General features: G+C 42.3%; 1 protein-coding gene across 7 annotated transcripts in view; it reads right to left on the bottom strand.

The window, feature by feature from the left end:
- PHACTR2 (phosphatase and actin regulator 2) overlaps positions 1-16,907 on the bottom strand; it is a 212,020-nt gene that overhangs the window by 20,723 nt on the left and 174,390 nt on the right. For 4 of the 7 annotated variants that reach the window (XM_039911158.1, XM_039911163.1, XM_039911159.1 and 1 more), the window contains 4 exons: positions 12,172-12,721; positions 5,665-5,864; positions 1,681-1,837; positions 118-173 (listed from right to left, as the gene is read on the bottom strand). In XM_039911158.1, coding sequence (XP_039767092.1) covers positions 118-173; positions 1,681-1,837; positions 5,665-5,864; positions 12,172-12,721 — 963 coding nt within the window. The remainder of the gene's footprint in view (positions 1-117; positions 174-1,680; positions 1,838-5,664; positions 5,865-12,171; positions 12,722-16,907) is intronic. The other 3 variants (XM_039911157.1, XM_039911160.1, XM_039911162.1) reach the window with 1 other exon arrangement.

A 16,907-nucleotide genomic window follows, 5' to 3' on the forward strand; every position in this document is an offset into this window, starting at 1 on the left:
GTAGAGAATGAAACAATAGCAATAAATAATCCAACGTTCAGTGAACAACTAGGAGTCCTGAAGGAAGATTATAAAGTGATCAAATAATGTGCTTGGTCTATAATACAAGGTACTTACGTTTAAGAATGTTTCTTTGCTCTAGTTCTTCTGTTGTAGGCCTCTGGCTAAGTCTCCTAAGGTTGCAAAATTGAATATACCATAGATTATAAAAATGGTACCCCTTAAGGGGAAAAGTAAATAAAACAGAAAAGCACTTTAACAGAAAAACACTTTTTAAAGATCACAGGGAACATTTGGAAATGCACTTTTCAACCATAAACAAGAAATTATCTTTTTAACATTTAGAAAATCTACATTTAGAAAGTCATTTGGGGAATGCAAAGCATTGGATTCTAAAGAAAACAGACTACATGAGTAAGCAAGAGAGGCTATTAATATGAAAGTAAAAGACTTAAGAACAATAGGGATTTAATATTTGACATGGAAAATGGAAATCTGATGTGTGGGTGGGTGGGGAAGGAATGGGCGGAGAAAAGGACTGATAGTCCTAGTATACTCAATTCCTAATTACTCCTGGTAACATAGGGTAGGAATAGCTCTGGGTATATGAAACCCACAGGTAACCTCAAAGCTTAATTTTAGCCCAACAGTTTTCACACTCTCCCACAGCAAATCTTAAAAAAATGTTGCTATCAAATAGCAAATCTGACTGATTTGACATTATATTCTTTCCTGTCCCTTTCCACCTCATGGTAGAGATGCTACTGAGCAGAACAATGGACTAAAGGCAGAGAGCAGCTAAATTCAAAAAGAGAAGCAATAGGCCTGGAGAATCTGAAAAATGATGAATCAGATTCCACACAGCTGAGGCTGGGGATGCAAAAGTGTACCCTTCCCTTGCCCACCGGGTGTGGAGGGTGGCTGGAGGTGCAGGGAATGGAAGGGTTAGGACTTCTCCATCAGCTCCCATCAGCTAAATCCCCTATCAACCAGTTGGGCCAGCAGGACTACAATTAAGGACTTGGTGGGAGGGGGGAACTGTGTTTGGAAGGAAGGACCTGATTTATTCCAGCCCATCACGGCACTAAAAAGAGGGTGTTTGTAATTGGGGCTCTGGCATAAGTACATACGCTTGGTACCAGGAACTACAGTAATACATAGTCATGCCCGGCATTTGTAGTAATATTTGGTGTTGTAAATAGGAGCCAACTCTACCGTTACATCCTGCATTGTTTAAATGGGATTTAAAAAAAAATTACAGACAATAGCAACAGCATCACCCTCTAGACTATAAGCTCCCTGTGGGCAGGGAACATGTCAACCAACTCTGGTGTATTGTACTCTCTCTCTAGAGCTTAATTCACTGCTCTGCACACAGTAAGCACCCTATAAATCGATTGATTCCTTGACTTGGACTTGAGCCATGATATTACATCGCTCCCTTTGTAGAGCAGGCAGCACTCATAAATGTGGGATTTCCTTGCATCAGATGCCCAAGATTCAGAAACATTAAAGACAGTGAATCAGTCAGTCACAGCTCCTTGAAGGAATCTCAAGGGAAACAGAATAATTTCAAATCATTAGGTCTTTTAGGTGGTCCCCAAATACTGAGAATTAAATGTGATTCCTACAGACCTATTTGTATTGTGTGAATCATTCCACTCAGATTACACATGATACCTCACTAGCTTTGTTCCTATCTGTTGTCTGATCTCCTGTCTTTCCTCTTCAGATGTTCGCTGCAAGATGTTCTTGTCTTCCAATTCTTTCTTAGATGGTCTGTTGCCAAGTTTGATAGCAAGTGTATCCCTTCGACGTATTTTACTTGCCAAAGTGCCTAAGGATGGGGAAAGAAACACATAAAACAAAGGAAAAATATTTTTGACTGTCTGTGCTCAGGTTACAGATGCAAACTTTTCAAGGGCTTTTAATGGAATCGGTTCCCCTTATGCAAAACTGGAATTTTAATTAACGGCAGAAGAAAAATAGTTTCAAATCCAACCTACCTCACATTGACGGAGCCTGAAGAACATAGAAAAAAAACTGGCTAAATTGTGTTGGGCACCCAGTTAAAAAAAAAAAATTAAGCATCACTTCATTATTAGAAACGTGATGATGTAAAATTATCATGTTATGTTGGAATATCACTGCGATCTACAAGGGTGCAGATACAAAGACTTTTTCCTTTCTTCCAAGTCTGAAAGCAGTGTATTCTGACTCACCCACCTGCTACACTCAGAACCTCTCTTCCTATTCTACCTCCTTCCTCTTTCATAAGCAAGTTACAGCATATTTTCTGCCAGCAAAGTTTCCAGGCACGAAAGCAAGCTTTATTTCTATCTGTGCTTTAACCCTCAAAAGACCCCAAAATCCTTGGCAGCTGAATTCATCTTATTTCAAAAAAGTGCAATAATGAGAAGCAGTGTGGCCTAATGGATAGAGCACAGGCCTGGGGGGTAGAAGGGCCTGAGTTCTAATCCCGGCTCTGCCTCTTGTCTGCTGAGTGACCTTGGGCAAGTCACTTCACTTCTCTGTGCCTCAAGTACCTTATCTGTAAAATGGGGATTAGGATTGTGAGCCCCAAGTGGGACAAGTATTGTGTCCGATCTGATTAGCTTGTAACTACTCTAGTGATTAGAACAGTGCTTGGCACATAGTAAGTGTTTAAAAAACACCTTAAAAAATACCCACTCTGACGACAGTGATGTTACATTGATATTTTCGATTCCAGATAGGAGGGAGGTCAATAGTCCATAGATATAAGAGACCCAATATGGGCTTCATGGGCAATGAAAAACTGTAATTTCCTTTTGGGCAGGGAATGTGACTATCAACTCTGTTGTATTGAACTCTCTCACATACTTAGTACAGTGCTCTGCACAACAGTAGATGTTCAGTAAATACCACTGATTAGCTGATTGAAAGATGACTTTTACAAGCTACAAAGTGAACCTTGTTTTACCCCCATATCGAAGTGAAAGGTTCCTTGGTGCAGACATTATGAAAGACAGTTTCTCAGTCTCCCAAAATGTTTGACCAGCTTGTTGTCTCCCGATAAGATGCCCAAGTTTGAAAGTCAATGTAACAAGCACACATTACTACTTTTCTGGCATAAACGGCTAGTCGCCCTGGCCAACTGGCTATTTTCCAGGCCAAAGTCTGTTAATAATTTCCTCAGTCTCACCCTTAACCCATTTCCCTCCATCTGAACATTCTGAGATCCCTGACTCATGGAAAGGACTTGTCTCCAGTTTCCTTGTTTCTCTAGTCCTTTCCTTCTCCTGCCTCCTCTTTGACTCTCCCAATTTTCCCAGCAGTATCTCAAGAAGAGGTCTCATGCTTCCTCTCAAAAATCTAACTCCTCCATCAGTGCTTCAGACCTCATTCTTTTGCATCTTATCAAAACACTTGCCCTCTCCCTTCTTCCCTCCCTGACTGACATCTTCAATTGTCCACTTTCCAATAGCTTCTTCCCCACTGCTTTCAAATATGCTCATGTCTCCACTATCCCAAAAAAACCCTCCCTTGACCAAAAAGATCTCTCCAGCTATCATCCCATCTTCCTCCTATCATTCCATTCCAAAATTCTTGAGCAAGTTGTCTTCACCTATTGCCTCCCCTTCCTCTTCTCCAATTCTTTTCTTAAACCGCTCCCATCTGGCTTCTGCCCCTCCATTCCACAGAAACTGCCCTCTGAAAGGTCACCAATGATCTGCTTCTTGCCAAATCCAAGACCTCTGCTCCATTTTAATCCTCTCTGACCACTTAGCTGCTTTTGACCACCCCCTTTTTCTGGGGGAACATTATCTAACCTTGGCTTCACTGACACTGTCCTTTCTTGGTTGTCCTCATCTCTTTGGCCACTCATTCTCAATCTGTTTCACAAAATCCTCCTCTGACTCCCATCTCCTGGCTGCGGGAGCCCCTCAAAGCTTAGTTCAAGGTCCCCTTCTATTCTCTACCTACACCTATGGCTTCAATTACCATCTTTTCGCAGAAGATTCCTAAATTTACATCTCCAGCCTTGATCTTTCTCCTTCTCTGCAGTCATAAGACTTTATTCATTCCCTCCTGCATTCAGGACATCTCTCCTTCGATGTAATAATAATGTTGGTATTTGTTAAGTGCTTACTATGTGCCGAGCACTGTTCTAAGCACTGGGGTAGACACAGGGTAATCAGGTTGTCCCACGTGAGGCTCACAGTCTTAATCCCCATTTTACAGATGAGGTAACTGAGGCACCAAGAAGTTAAGTGACTTGCCCAAAGTCACACAGCTGACAAGTGGCCGAGCTGGGATTCGAACCCATCACCTCTGACTCCAAATCCCGTGCTCTTTCCACTGAGCCATGCTGATGTACCTCCAACAACTCAAACTTAACATGTCCAAAAAAGAACTCCTCATTTTCCCACCGAAAACCTGTCCTTCCCTTGACTTTCCCATCACTGTAGGCAGCACCACCATCCTTCCTAGCTCACAAGTGTTATCTTCCATTCCTCTCTCTCATTCACCCACTGAACTATGACCAAATCCTATTGGTTCCACCTTCACATCGCTAAAATCTTCCCTATCATCTCCAATCAAACTGCTATTACAATCATCCAAAACATTTAGCCTATCCCACTTAGACTACTAAATCAACCTCCTTGCTGACCTCCCTGCTTCCTCTCTCCCCACTCCAGTCCATACTTCGCCCTGCTGCCCAGAACCATATTTCTAAAAAAGACATTCAGTCCATGTCTTCTCTCGCCTCAAGAATCTCCAGTGGTTGCTCAGCACCTCTGCATCAAGGAGAAACTCCTTACCATTGGCTTTAAACACTCAATCACCTTGCCTCTTCCTTATTACCACGCTGATTTTCTGCTACAATACTCCCCTCCAATGTTCCTCTAACACCAACCTACCTATTCACCGTTCCTCAATCTTGTCTATCTCACCCACATCCTGGCACTCCCTCCCCCTTCATATCTGACCGACTACCATTCTCCCCACCTTCAAAGACTTATTAAAATCACATCTCCTCCCAAAGGCTTTCTCCAACTAAGACCTCATTTCCCTACTCCCCTCTCCCTTCTGCATCACTCTTGCCCTTGGATTTGCAACCTCCATTCACCCCATCCTCAGCCCCACAGCATTTATGGCTATTTTATTTATTTTAAGGTTTGATTCCTCCCTCTAGACTGACTGTAAGCTCCTTGTGGGCAGGGAAGATGTCTACCAACTGTCATATTGTACTCTCCCAGGCACTTAGTATAGTGCTCTGCACACAGTAAGCACTCAATACATACAACAGTTGATTGACAATTTAAACCATCCAAAAACATAAACTAGATAATTCTACATGTAATCCTGCCCATTTAACAGACACTCGGGCTGTTGCCTCTGAGCATCCTGAAAAAGACTCAAGAAGCTTTGATACTTTCATGTGAAAGAATCAAACTTACAGACTTGACCCCGGATAAGGCCGTAGGCACTCCATTCATCTCCTAAAGGTCATTTTCTATGATCCGATGACCTGACGTGATAGAAACTAAACAACTCCAATTTGGGAAAAATGCAGGAGGAAAGTCAGATCAAGCTGTATTTCTTCCTGCTACATTTCTTTTGGGTCTCTGTGAAAGGCTGCAGCCTGCACGCACCTCACAGCCCCTGAAAAAGTCTTACTTTCACCGCTGGTGTCATCCTCATCATCATCGTCCTCATCGTCGGTGTAGAGAATGGGCCCATCAGAATCGGAATCATTCGTCTGGCTCTCTCGGTGACCTTCAGCCCTGGAAGTACTGAAGGTCTCTCCCATCAACACAGGAATCACGAGGCAAGGGGTTTCCTTCACCAGCTCCTCTTTGGTGGTCAAACTGTTGAGACTCCAAAAATAGTTCCATGATATCAGTGCTATCCTGGCAAGGGGCCCATGATTCCTTTCCTCCTCTAGTAGATCCTTAGGGTGTTTACACTATCAGACTATCCCATATTGACATTATTTAGACATGACGCTTCCTACAACCACTCTGGAAGAGGCTTATTCATTCATTCATTCATTCATTCATTCATTCATTCATTCACTCAATCATATTTATTGAGCATTTACAGTGTGCAAAGCACTGTACTAAGCGCTTGGGAGAGTATAACATAACAATAAACAGACACATTCCTTTCCCACAATGAGCTTGTAGTCTAGAGGGGGAGACAGGCATTAGTATAGGAACAAATTCAATATTCCTAAAATGAAAAGTTACTCCAATGCAGGATTAGGATAAAGTCACACTGAACAATCATTTTCCAGGGCAACTTGTCTTTGTGAGAAGAGCACTGGACTGGAAGTCAGGAGACCTTCATCCTTCCTTTGGGTATACCACTATCTGTGAGTTTAAGTAAGTCACTTTTCAACCTCTCAGGCTCAGACTTCCCATCTGAAAATTATATTATATTATTATTATATTATAAATTACTTGTTTATAGCAATGTCTGTCTCGCCTTCTACACTGTAAGCTTGTTGTGGGTAGGTAATGTGCTAACTCTGTTGTACTGCATTCTCCCAAGTGCTCAGTAGAGTGCTCTGAACATAGTAAGTGCTCAATAAATACCACTGATTGATTGATTTGAAAATAAGGGTATCAATAATTACCTTAATTTCCTGACAGCGTATACAGACAGCAAATGAAACAGTTATAAGCATGAATGTTCTGAGCTCTTGAAGGGAATGTGCTTATTTTATCTAGGCGAGGTATTCATTCTTTTATGGTCTTATTTATCTGGTCACCACAAAAGCTCTTCCTAGAATTAAGTAGTTCTAACATATAAAAATTAGTAATAATGGTGGCATTTGTTAAGGGCTTACTATGTGCCAAGCACCCTACTAAGCACTAGGACTCGTTCCTGTCCCACATGGGGCTCATTATCTAGGTAGGAAGGAGAACAGGTGCTGAATTCCCATTTTACAGTGGAAACTGGGGTGCAGAGAATTTAAGTGACTTGTCCAAGTTCAACCAGCAGGCAAATGGTGGCGCTGGGAATAGGACCCAGGTCCTCGGGCTCTGAGACCTGTGTTCTTTGCATAAGGTCATGCTGCTTCTTCCATGTTAGCTCCTCATTCTTATCCTTGGACTCCAGTTTGAACAAAGATGTAAAAGCTGTTTAATTATTTTGTCCCCTAACCTGAAGCAGCCACACTGGAGCAGTTCAGTTCCACATAACTGTAAGCTCCTTGATGACAGGTATCATGTTTACCAACTTTACTATAGTCTCTCATATCCTGAGTGCAGTGCTCTGCTAACAGTAAGTCCTCAATAAATGCCACCGGTTGAGTGATCCACTGCTTCGATGTAAAAAAAAACAAACAAGAAAAATAGTTCCCATCTAAAGGTGAATGGGTTATGGGAAGTGAGGAATGCAGCAACTGGCAGTTGTATCATTTTTTGTGCAAACCCTTTTGTCCACCTTTAAGCCCCTGAAGGCCCATTAAATATAGATGATCATGTATTAATTATATACAATAACTAGTTGAACTATTGATTAGAACTAGAGATTGAGAATCAAAGCCCTAAATCTTTTCCTAGATTTTATCTATTTCTTGGAATCACAAAACTGAAAGGGAGCAAGAAAGATTGCTCGACTTCAGGCACAACCACAACTAAACCATTCTGGTGAAATGATGACCTAGTTATAAAGTCCTCCAGAGAAGATTCCACAGCCTCTCTTTGTAATTCATTCTGGGATTTGACAACATTTACTCACAGGAAAGCCTTCCTTATATCTAAAATAAATCCCATTTCCCCTTGTTTCTTAGTCAGTGGTGATATAGTATACCTGACACCAGCCACCATAAAATATAACACTGTATAAATGCCAGATACACCATTAAATCCCCATCAGCCTTCTATGCTCTAATTCCTTTAATGTTTCCTCACTGGCAGGGATGGGTCTACTCCACTTTCACTCCTAGGAAAAAAGTGGTGATTTTCACATCTTTCTGATCTGCCCAAGAGCACTCCTCTGGACCAGAGGGAAGCAAAGGCCGGCCCAATTCTGCCCAGTTTCCAACCTATGATGACCTCCCTAACAGTCTCATGGATGGGGCTGTGGGGCCGGAGGGTTGGAGAGCCAGGGGGAGGGAGCAACTGGAGGGGAAGGGGGCAGGCAGCTTCTGAATCCATGACTTGCCCCCTACTCAGTCATTCAAAGGAATTTATTGAGCACTTGCTGTGTGCAAAGCACTATACTAAGCAGTTGGGAGAATACAATACAATAATAAACAAACATGTTCCCTGCCCACAACAAGATTACAGTCTAGATTTGAGGAAAGCTCTGTGAGATACCAGAGCTGGCACAGCTCTGCCCTCAAGCTCTGTGCAGAACCTTCTGACTGCTCAGGGGGCCGCAGAAAATCCAGGACCTCATAGTGGCAGAGGAAGTCGGGGAGGGAACAGGGGAATGGACACATAGGAGAGGAAAGACACAGCAGCAGCATGGCCTATGAATAGTGCATGGATCTGAGAATCAGAAGGACCTGGGTTCTAATCCTGCCTCTGTTACCTATCTGCTGTGTGACCTTGGGCAAGTCACTTAACTTCGCTGGGCCTCAGTTACCTCACCTGTTAAATGGGGATTAGGACTGTGAACCCCATGAGCGACATGGTCTGTGTCCAACCTGATTAGCTCGTGTCTACCCCAGCACTTAGAATAGCTCCTGCCACATAGTAAGCACTCAACAAATACCTATAAAAAAAAATCCAAAACCTGTATAAATTGGAGGTCCATGGTAAAACAGCGGCCCAGGGATCTGTTCCCAGGGATTTTCCATAGTAGTTTCAGGAAGGAGGGTTGGACATGAGGCAGATATAGGCATGAAGAAGATGGCAGTGGGGAGATCCTCCCAGGAGTGCAAGATGGAACATGCACCATCTCTGCCAGGAGGTAATCTGTGATTAATCCCTCTTCATCCCAGTCATGCCAACCCATCAGTCATTCCCAAATGTGTGTATTTATATGTTTATTGACTTTTTTAAACTTGTGCCTATAATTTACAGCTATCCTAACCATGGTATCAATTTACGTCTACAGTCTCCCCCATTAGATCGTACGGCAAGGGTGGAAACTTTTACTTCCCTTTAACACCATTTATAGAGGAAATTGCATAGCGCAATAACAGTGTAAGTTTAGTAATAATGAAGCAGAACAATGAAGAAGTCTTATAGATTCAATTCCATAATCACAAAATATGAAACTTCAGGGTTGGTTTATAGCATCATGGTTACCCAATAAATGCTGGAAAACCCTGTCTCTGAGGCAGGTTTCAACTAAGTGATTCCAGAGAGATATGTATTTTTCCTGTTTTAAAAGAAATTATCCTATGCGGGCAGACATTTCTTAAAGTTTTCCTATAATTTATGCCCATTCATTGTTGTACCAAACAGAGAACACCTGTCTCTATAGAATTCATTCTCATCATATATTTTAAGTTATTAAATCCACAATATGTCTTCCCTTCTTCAGAATAGCCTTTGAACTTTAAGAAATAATAAGTACATGTATTAATTATTTACTGTGTGCCCTGTACAATACCCTATAAGCTCTTGGATGAGATAGGAGATAGGAGATAATCAGATCAAACACATCAAACACATCGTCAAACAGTGATGACCATATCGGTAATGTGTCATTTTTGAGATGACTAGCCAAGCAACAATAAACTGGGTAATCAGCAATCTGAAAAATGGAGTTGGGGAACTGAGGTCAAACTACAAATCCCAAGCCGAAACTTGGAATAATGCAGTGGGGGAAAAATGTACGTGTGACATTTCTGTATATATTTGTATCCCAACACCACATTCTCCTCTTTTTAGGAGCAAAATTATCTTGTAGACTGGGGCACCCAAACTGTAGCCTACAGACCAAATGCAGCCCCCAATTAATTGAGGACCAGCAGCATCTCATGAGCAGGAAACAGGTCTACCAACTCTGTCGTATTTTCCCCAGCGCTTAGTACAGTGCTCTACACACAGGAAGCGCTCAACAAATGCTCTTAATTGATTGACTGTGGTCTGTCTGAGATTTTTAGCAAACCTCTTTAACCTAACTAGCTAACACCTGCATGAACTGAATGCCCTGCCCAGTTCTCGAGAATAGTACAGTCTGTCAAATATCAGTATTTTCACTAACTTGATCAAGATGGATCAATGGCTAGTAGCAGGCTTGTAACTGCCCATGTTTGTACTAAATAAAGTTTATTTTAAAAAGTTCAGAAAAGTGTTTAATTGCTGCTAAAAAATTTTTAAAAATCCCTATTTTTGAATAGCTAACAAACTCTACTCCATCATTATCATCAATTAAAAAAATGATGTGGCCTATATGTATATAGATTTCTGGTCATGTGTCCACTACTGAAAAAATATGGATGCCTCCACTATAGGCCACAGGTTGATTTAAATCAACTATGACTTTGGATCTTTTTCTGATATAATTACCTATTACAAGCCATTCCGATTTTGTGTACCACATTTACCTCCTTCAGTGTTTTCACACTTGCTCTTCTGAGATTTAGCCACTCTATTCCTGATCACTTCTCCCATCTGAAGTCATTCAGAGTTTTAATCCTATTCTCCAACGTGCTGCCTATTTCGTATTAGGGACTATTTAAGTGAATGTTATCTTTATTCAATCATCCCAGTCTTAATGATGACATTAAAAAGTACTGGGCCTAGACAGACCCTGTGCGACCCCCTTCATTTCAGCCCCCAAAATGATACGGTCCCTGAATCTACTCTATCTCCTCCAGTGAAGAATGAGCCTTGATCTAATGATCTAAGCCCTCAGAGGCTTCTCTATGCCCATTTGTAGCAAAGAGGGAGAATTCTTCCCATTTCAAAGTAGGAACAGATATCCTTGTGAAAGAGCTCAACATCTCCAGTGAAGCAACCATACAGAGCCAAGACCATGCATGTTTCAAGAGTGTCTGAGTGAGTCAGGACTGGGCAACAGGTACACTCTGAGATAGCCATCAGTCTCCATCTTCTCCTTCTGTTCCCAAAGAGATCAGAGAGAGAGAGAGAGAAAGAGAGAGAGGGTGGGAACATTGGGGAACTACAGAATGAGCATCTCTGCCTGATGTCAAAGGCCCTATGACGATTTCCTCACTCAGCAAGGGAGCTGTGGAATAAAGCGGTTTCTTCTCAATGTCTCAGTGCCCATAACTATTCTGAGTGTGACTCACTCATCAGCTGTGGTCTCAGTTTCCCCAAGAAGGCTTCCCTGATAAAATCACACACTACACATCCACAGTATTTGGGTGTGTATTCCCAGCCTCAGAATTTACATACATATATTTACTGTAACTTATATTTACCTGTGCTTTTACTTATTTGTTTGTTTTGTCCTAATATGCTGGCAATGTTCTTTGCTTTATCCTTATTCTAGCTCTTACTTTCACTGCCTATAACATGGGGATTCAATACTTGTTCTCTTTTTCAGACTGGGGGCCCCATGTGGGTCAGGGACTGTAACTGGACCCTGATTAACTTGCATCTACCCCAGCGTTTAGAACAGTGCTTGATACACAGTAAACACTTGACAAATAATAATGGTAAATTTTTATGGAATTTATTAAGCAGTTAGTATGTGCCAAACACTGTTTTAAGTGCTGGGGGAGATATAAATTAATCAGGTTCCAGGTCCTGTCTAGACTGTGAGCTCAGTGTGGGCAGGAAACCTGTCTACCAAATCTGTTACACTGTACTCTCCCAAGGGGTTAGTACAGTGTTCTGCACACAGTAAATGCTCATTAAATGTGATCGATTGATTGACCAGCATGGGGCTCACAGTTTAAGTAGGAGGGAGTACATGCATTTAATCCCCATTTTACAGTTGAAGAAACTGAGGTACAGAGAAGTTAAGTAACTTGTACAAGGTTATGCAGCAAGCAATTGGCAGAACTGAGATTACAACCCAGGTTCTCTGAATCTGAGGTTGGTGCTTTCTCCAATAGTCCAGGCTGCTTCTGTCTATCTCCTTCACTACACTGTGTCATGAGGGCAGGAAACATATGTCTTGCTCCTGTGGAACTGCCTAGCACTCAGTAGGCATTCAACAGATGCCACGGATTAACTGGATCATTAATTAAATCTAAATCCGTTAGCTAGGTCTATAATTTTAGAAGGGTTTTGTTCCCAAACTCACCATTTCACTCTTTCTCGGCTAACATCAAGGCCAGAATCTGATGGGACAGTGGTTATGTTGGCCGGCTCTTCAGTCCAGAGAGGATGAGTGGAGTCTAAGCCAGAGGAAGGCGGGCCGCCCCCACTGTTAATTGTTACAACTGGAGTGTCCAAGGAAAGAGAGCACTGATTCGTGCGAGAGAGAGGAAGGGTGGGGGGAGGAGGAGGAGGAGGAGGAGCGATAGGTGGGGGTGGAACCACAGGCTGGCTCTGTTGGTCATCGGAATTCTGCTCTTCAGCAGTGGGGAGAGTTTGCTCTAGCTTAAGTTTTTCCTCCTTGATGTCTAAATGATCTCCTGAGGTGTTGGCTATGCCAGAAGCAGCTCCATCTGTTGGTGTTCGGGTCGCTGACTGCTTCCCGGTTTTTTTCTTGCCTCTTGTAGTTCCCACGATCCCTGTTTTGCTAGACGCTGGCTCCTTAGCAGCTTTGGGACGAGATGAGGAGGAGGATGAAGTTGATGGTGAAGATGCTGACTTGGAGACAGTTGTTTTTTTCAAATGAGAAGAGCTTGCTAAAATGAGAAAGAAATTTGGCATTAAAAAACAAAAAACCTCCATTTCGCATAGTTTACCATTAAAGCGGCTGAACTGTGGTTTCCATTAGCCTTTTAAAAATCTTCATTTCAAATATCAGATTGCTTGAAAAGCAAACACTCATTACACTGCCAATAGATTTGCTGCAGCCAGCTGTCACTATATTTGCCTTACTAAGGAGATCCATCTTGAGCCCTTATCATTCTTTGGATAGGGGCCCTTTCTGGGAGTAAACAACATTACCTGGGTTCCCCGTTCAGAAGATGGAGGACTACAGCCTGATTGAACTGAATTATTCTCCCAGTCAGTCTCCCAGGATCCAGCTGAGTTCCATTCTGATTCCTAAAGAAACTAAAACCATCCCTTTATCCCAGTGACTTCTAGCTCCCTCTTCCTCACATCTTTCCTTTATTGTTTCTGTTCAGTCCATGATACTAATAAAACCTTGCACCTAAAGTTATTTTCTCACCACAGCACTTAACTGAGCCATGAAGTCCCAAGTGCTGGGAGGAGGAGGACTCAAGAGGCAAGCCAGGACATCCTCCTGGCTTTGCAAAGGACTGCGCTTATACCACCACGGAGTCAGGACTCTTCTTAAAATTGAAGGGCAAAAAGTGTAAATTGGCAAATTTCTTCCTAACTTCGAATTTATATGTTTTCTTCTATAGAGAGTTTCTCCTGTTTAATGTGCTAGCATCTTATCTCCTCAGGTGACGATTTCCTCTGGAAAACAATGAAAACATTCCTATGAAGTACCAGAACTGAATGTGGTTTTTGGATGCCCCTGTGCCACTGGAGCCCGGAAGTACGCCACCCAGAACCCCTCACCGTCTACCTCCCTCCACCACCCCGAGACGGTTGGGGTGGGGACGGAGAGAAGAGGAGCAAAGAGGGAAGAGGTCTGATCCTAACTTGCTAGAGCAAGAGTACAGACAGGATAAAGTGGAAGCAGTGTTGACTTCTCCAAATTAAGAATAAAATAAATACTATTGAATGAATGAATGAATGAGAGCGACTGTTTAATAGCCCCCACCTAATTGGCAAGGAGCTTGACAACATTTGCACTGCCTGGTAGCCCTTTTGTTTTTATTGTTCTTCTTGTCCTCTCATGTTTTGCAATCAATCAATTGCTTATTGGCAACTTCCTCCCCAATTTTAGGTTCTGTCTCCCTTGAGGAGGCCTGGGCCATTTCTTATTTATCCTCCATTGTACTTTTCCCCAGGGATTATATAGTCCTCTGCACAGAGTAGGCACTTCAGAAATGCCACTGAACAGAGTTTGAGTCTTTCTAGGGAGTTATTAAATACTGTACTGTAAATGCCTTTCTAAAAATGACTCAAATTGATCTGGTTCTCCTCCTTGAAATAAGGCAGTGATAGAAAAAGGTCTCATTTTCCCTGTCAAATGTTACACTCAAAAAACCATAACAGTGATGAAAAACAATAACTGGGGGACAGTTTTCCTTTTTCTAACCCCTTCACAGTTTAAAGGCATCTGACGAGTGCAATAATGTTTAATGAGTCAAGCAAAAATATGGAGGGTGAGGGAGAGCCACAATGAGTCAGTGGATTGGTAAAATTGGCTCATTTCATTTAAAAACTGATACACTTATTCTGAGAAGATCCATATACCCAATTTCTCTGTAGCAGGGCTAGAGTGTGTCGGGGGTGGGGTGGTGGGAACTAATTTTGGCCAAAATGTTACATGGCATATATCTTAGTGTGTGGAGGGCCACACATGGACTTCTTTTAGCTGTCAGGGTGAAGAGAGGTCAAGCCCTTGTGTATATTTGTACATACTTATTTCTCTATTTTATTAATAATGTGTATACATCTATGATTCTATTTATCTATTTTGATGGTATTGATGTCTGTCTTCTTGTTTTGTTTTGTTGTCTGTCTCCTGCTGTGAGCCCGCTGTTGGGCAGGGATTGTCTCTGTTGCCAAATTGTACTTTCCAACTGTTTAGTACAGTGCTCTGTACACCGTAAGTGCTCAATAAATACATTTGAATGACTTGAATGAAATGAATGAAGGGCTCTTATTTGGTCTGAACCTTGTGCCTCAGTTACCTCACCTGTAAAATGGGTATTAAGATTGTGAGCCCCATGTGAGACATGGACTGTGTCCAACCTAATTAACCTGTATCTATCCCAGTACTTAGTACAGTACCCGGCACATGGTCAGCACTTAATAAATACTTTTTTTTTAAAGAGCGATCCTGGAATTGCCAAAATGCAGCGAGCAACTTCTCTTCATCCCACCTGGGAACCGTGGAGTGCAGGGGTGGCCAACTGTAGCTGTGGCCACAGCGGAGCCGCTGCGGAGAGAAGTGCGGTGTCTTCCGTAAATTCAAATGTCCCCCAGATCCAGGCCTCTTGGCCCTCTATCAATCTGGGAAGTACAAATGACTAGACTACTTACTGGAAGCATCATCAGAGTCAATAAATTAGCATTCAAACAGCAGGAAATCTCTCCTTTGTTAAATCATTTGAAAATCTCCTGAGAATAAATGTCCCCATCCCCTGGATTAGTCACCAGTGATTCCCTAATAGTTTTCCAATCCTTCACTGGACACTGCCATTCATTTGAGGGGAGTTTTTCCTAGTGTGGGCGCGCCCTTTACCGAGAAATCTATGCTCACTCACTAGCCCACTGCTGGACTTCTCTTTAGATATCAAAATCCTGGTGATTTCACTTCTGAGTTTATCTGAGGAGACTGAGCCAGCAAAATGTTTGCTCTTAGGAGCAAAATAAAGAAAATTAGCTAACCATCTTTAGAACCTGGATCTGCAATACCAGAAGATAAACCACTGTATGTATCTGCATATTTTGTTATTGAGATGGGGTAAAAGGAAGTATTTCAAGGATAAAACTGAAAAGCAAAACGGTACTGTGAAGAAGTTAAATTTCTAGTACTGTTAAGGAAGATGTTGGATGGGATAACATGGAAAGTGCCTTTTATGCATTGCTACTCAAAAAGGCTAAAGACCCCACCCACAAATTTTCATTCAATTCATTCATTCAATAGTATTTATTGAGCGCTTACTATGTGCAGAGCACTGTACTAAGCGCTTGGAATGAACAAGTCGGCAACAGGTAGAGACAGTCCCTGCCGTTTGACGGGTTTCCAGTCTCCTCTCTTAGACATCTTGGCCCCTCCAAAGCCTCCAGCTTTTCCAGGGGTGCATAGCAACCAATTAAGACATTGAGATAGGACCACTCATCTATTTTGCACCCTGATGAACTGCAGATCCTCTCTTGCTTCTATTTTCACAGACAACTAGCAATTAGAGAGTACTCTATTCCCATATGAGGAAAAAAAACACTCAACAAATAAAAAAAAAACACCTTTCTAGCAGGCTCAGCTAACCAGCCCATACCTCGCCCACACTAGGAGGCAGGAAGGCCCTTCCCACTCATCTACCCCAGCCAAACTCTGGGAACCAAAGCCTCTAGGAAATCCCACCTGAGCCCTGGGAGTGGTGTTCCTTTGAGCCATTAATTAATTGATTGTGACTTCAGGAGGTCCGCAAGGACTGCAATTCCTCAGCTTGCCAAATGTGTGAGTGGGCAGCTCCGTGTCCTAATGGGATGCTAGGAAGAGCTGGGGGTGGGGTGGGAGAACTGAGATTTGGTTGGGGAGGGGCCAGGGAAAAAATATCTAGATGGTACCTTTTTACCATGAAACTTCTTTGTCACGACAAAACATTCCAATTTTCTTTTTGGTAGATTTTGGGGGACTTTTTTTTTCCCTTTTGTTGGAACAATTTTTTAAATTGCTCACTTCTACTGCATTTTTTTTCAACAAGTGAACAAATGACTTCCACTCATAAGGACAGCCAACACAACTGCCACAAGTCAATAACAGCTTATGAATATTGTAAGGGCCCAGCAGTGTCTGAGTGAGGGAAGCTGAAATAGGTTGCAGAAAAATATTATGTTTTGCAATACCAGACTGTTCCAGCTACCAACCCAGCCTGCTGTCTCAATGTCTGCTGACAAGAGTGTGGATGTTTCAGTGCAACCCACTGCCACTACTGCAAAAACAATTCAAGTAAAAGTAAGGTTGGCAAGAGGCCATTCTTCTCTCTTCTTTTATAATCTAGTCTTATGAAAGTGGCATGATCAGTCACCAAGCCATTGGTGTCTGAGCAACCCTAC

Source organism: Ornithorhynchus anatinus, chromosome 2, assembly GCF_004115215.2.
Source record: "Ornithorhynchus anatinus isolate Pmale09 chromosome 2, mOrnAna1.pri.v4, whole genome shotgun sequence".
NCBI lineage: Eukaryota > Metazoa > Chordata > Mammalia > Monotremata > Ornithorhynchidae > Ornithorhynchus > Ornithorhynchus anatinus.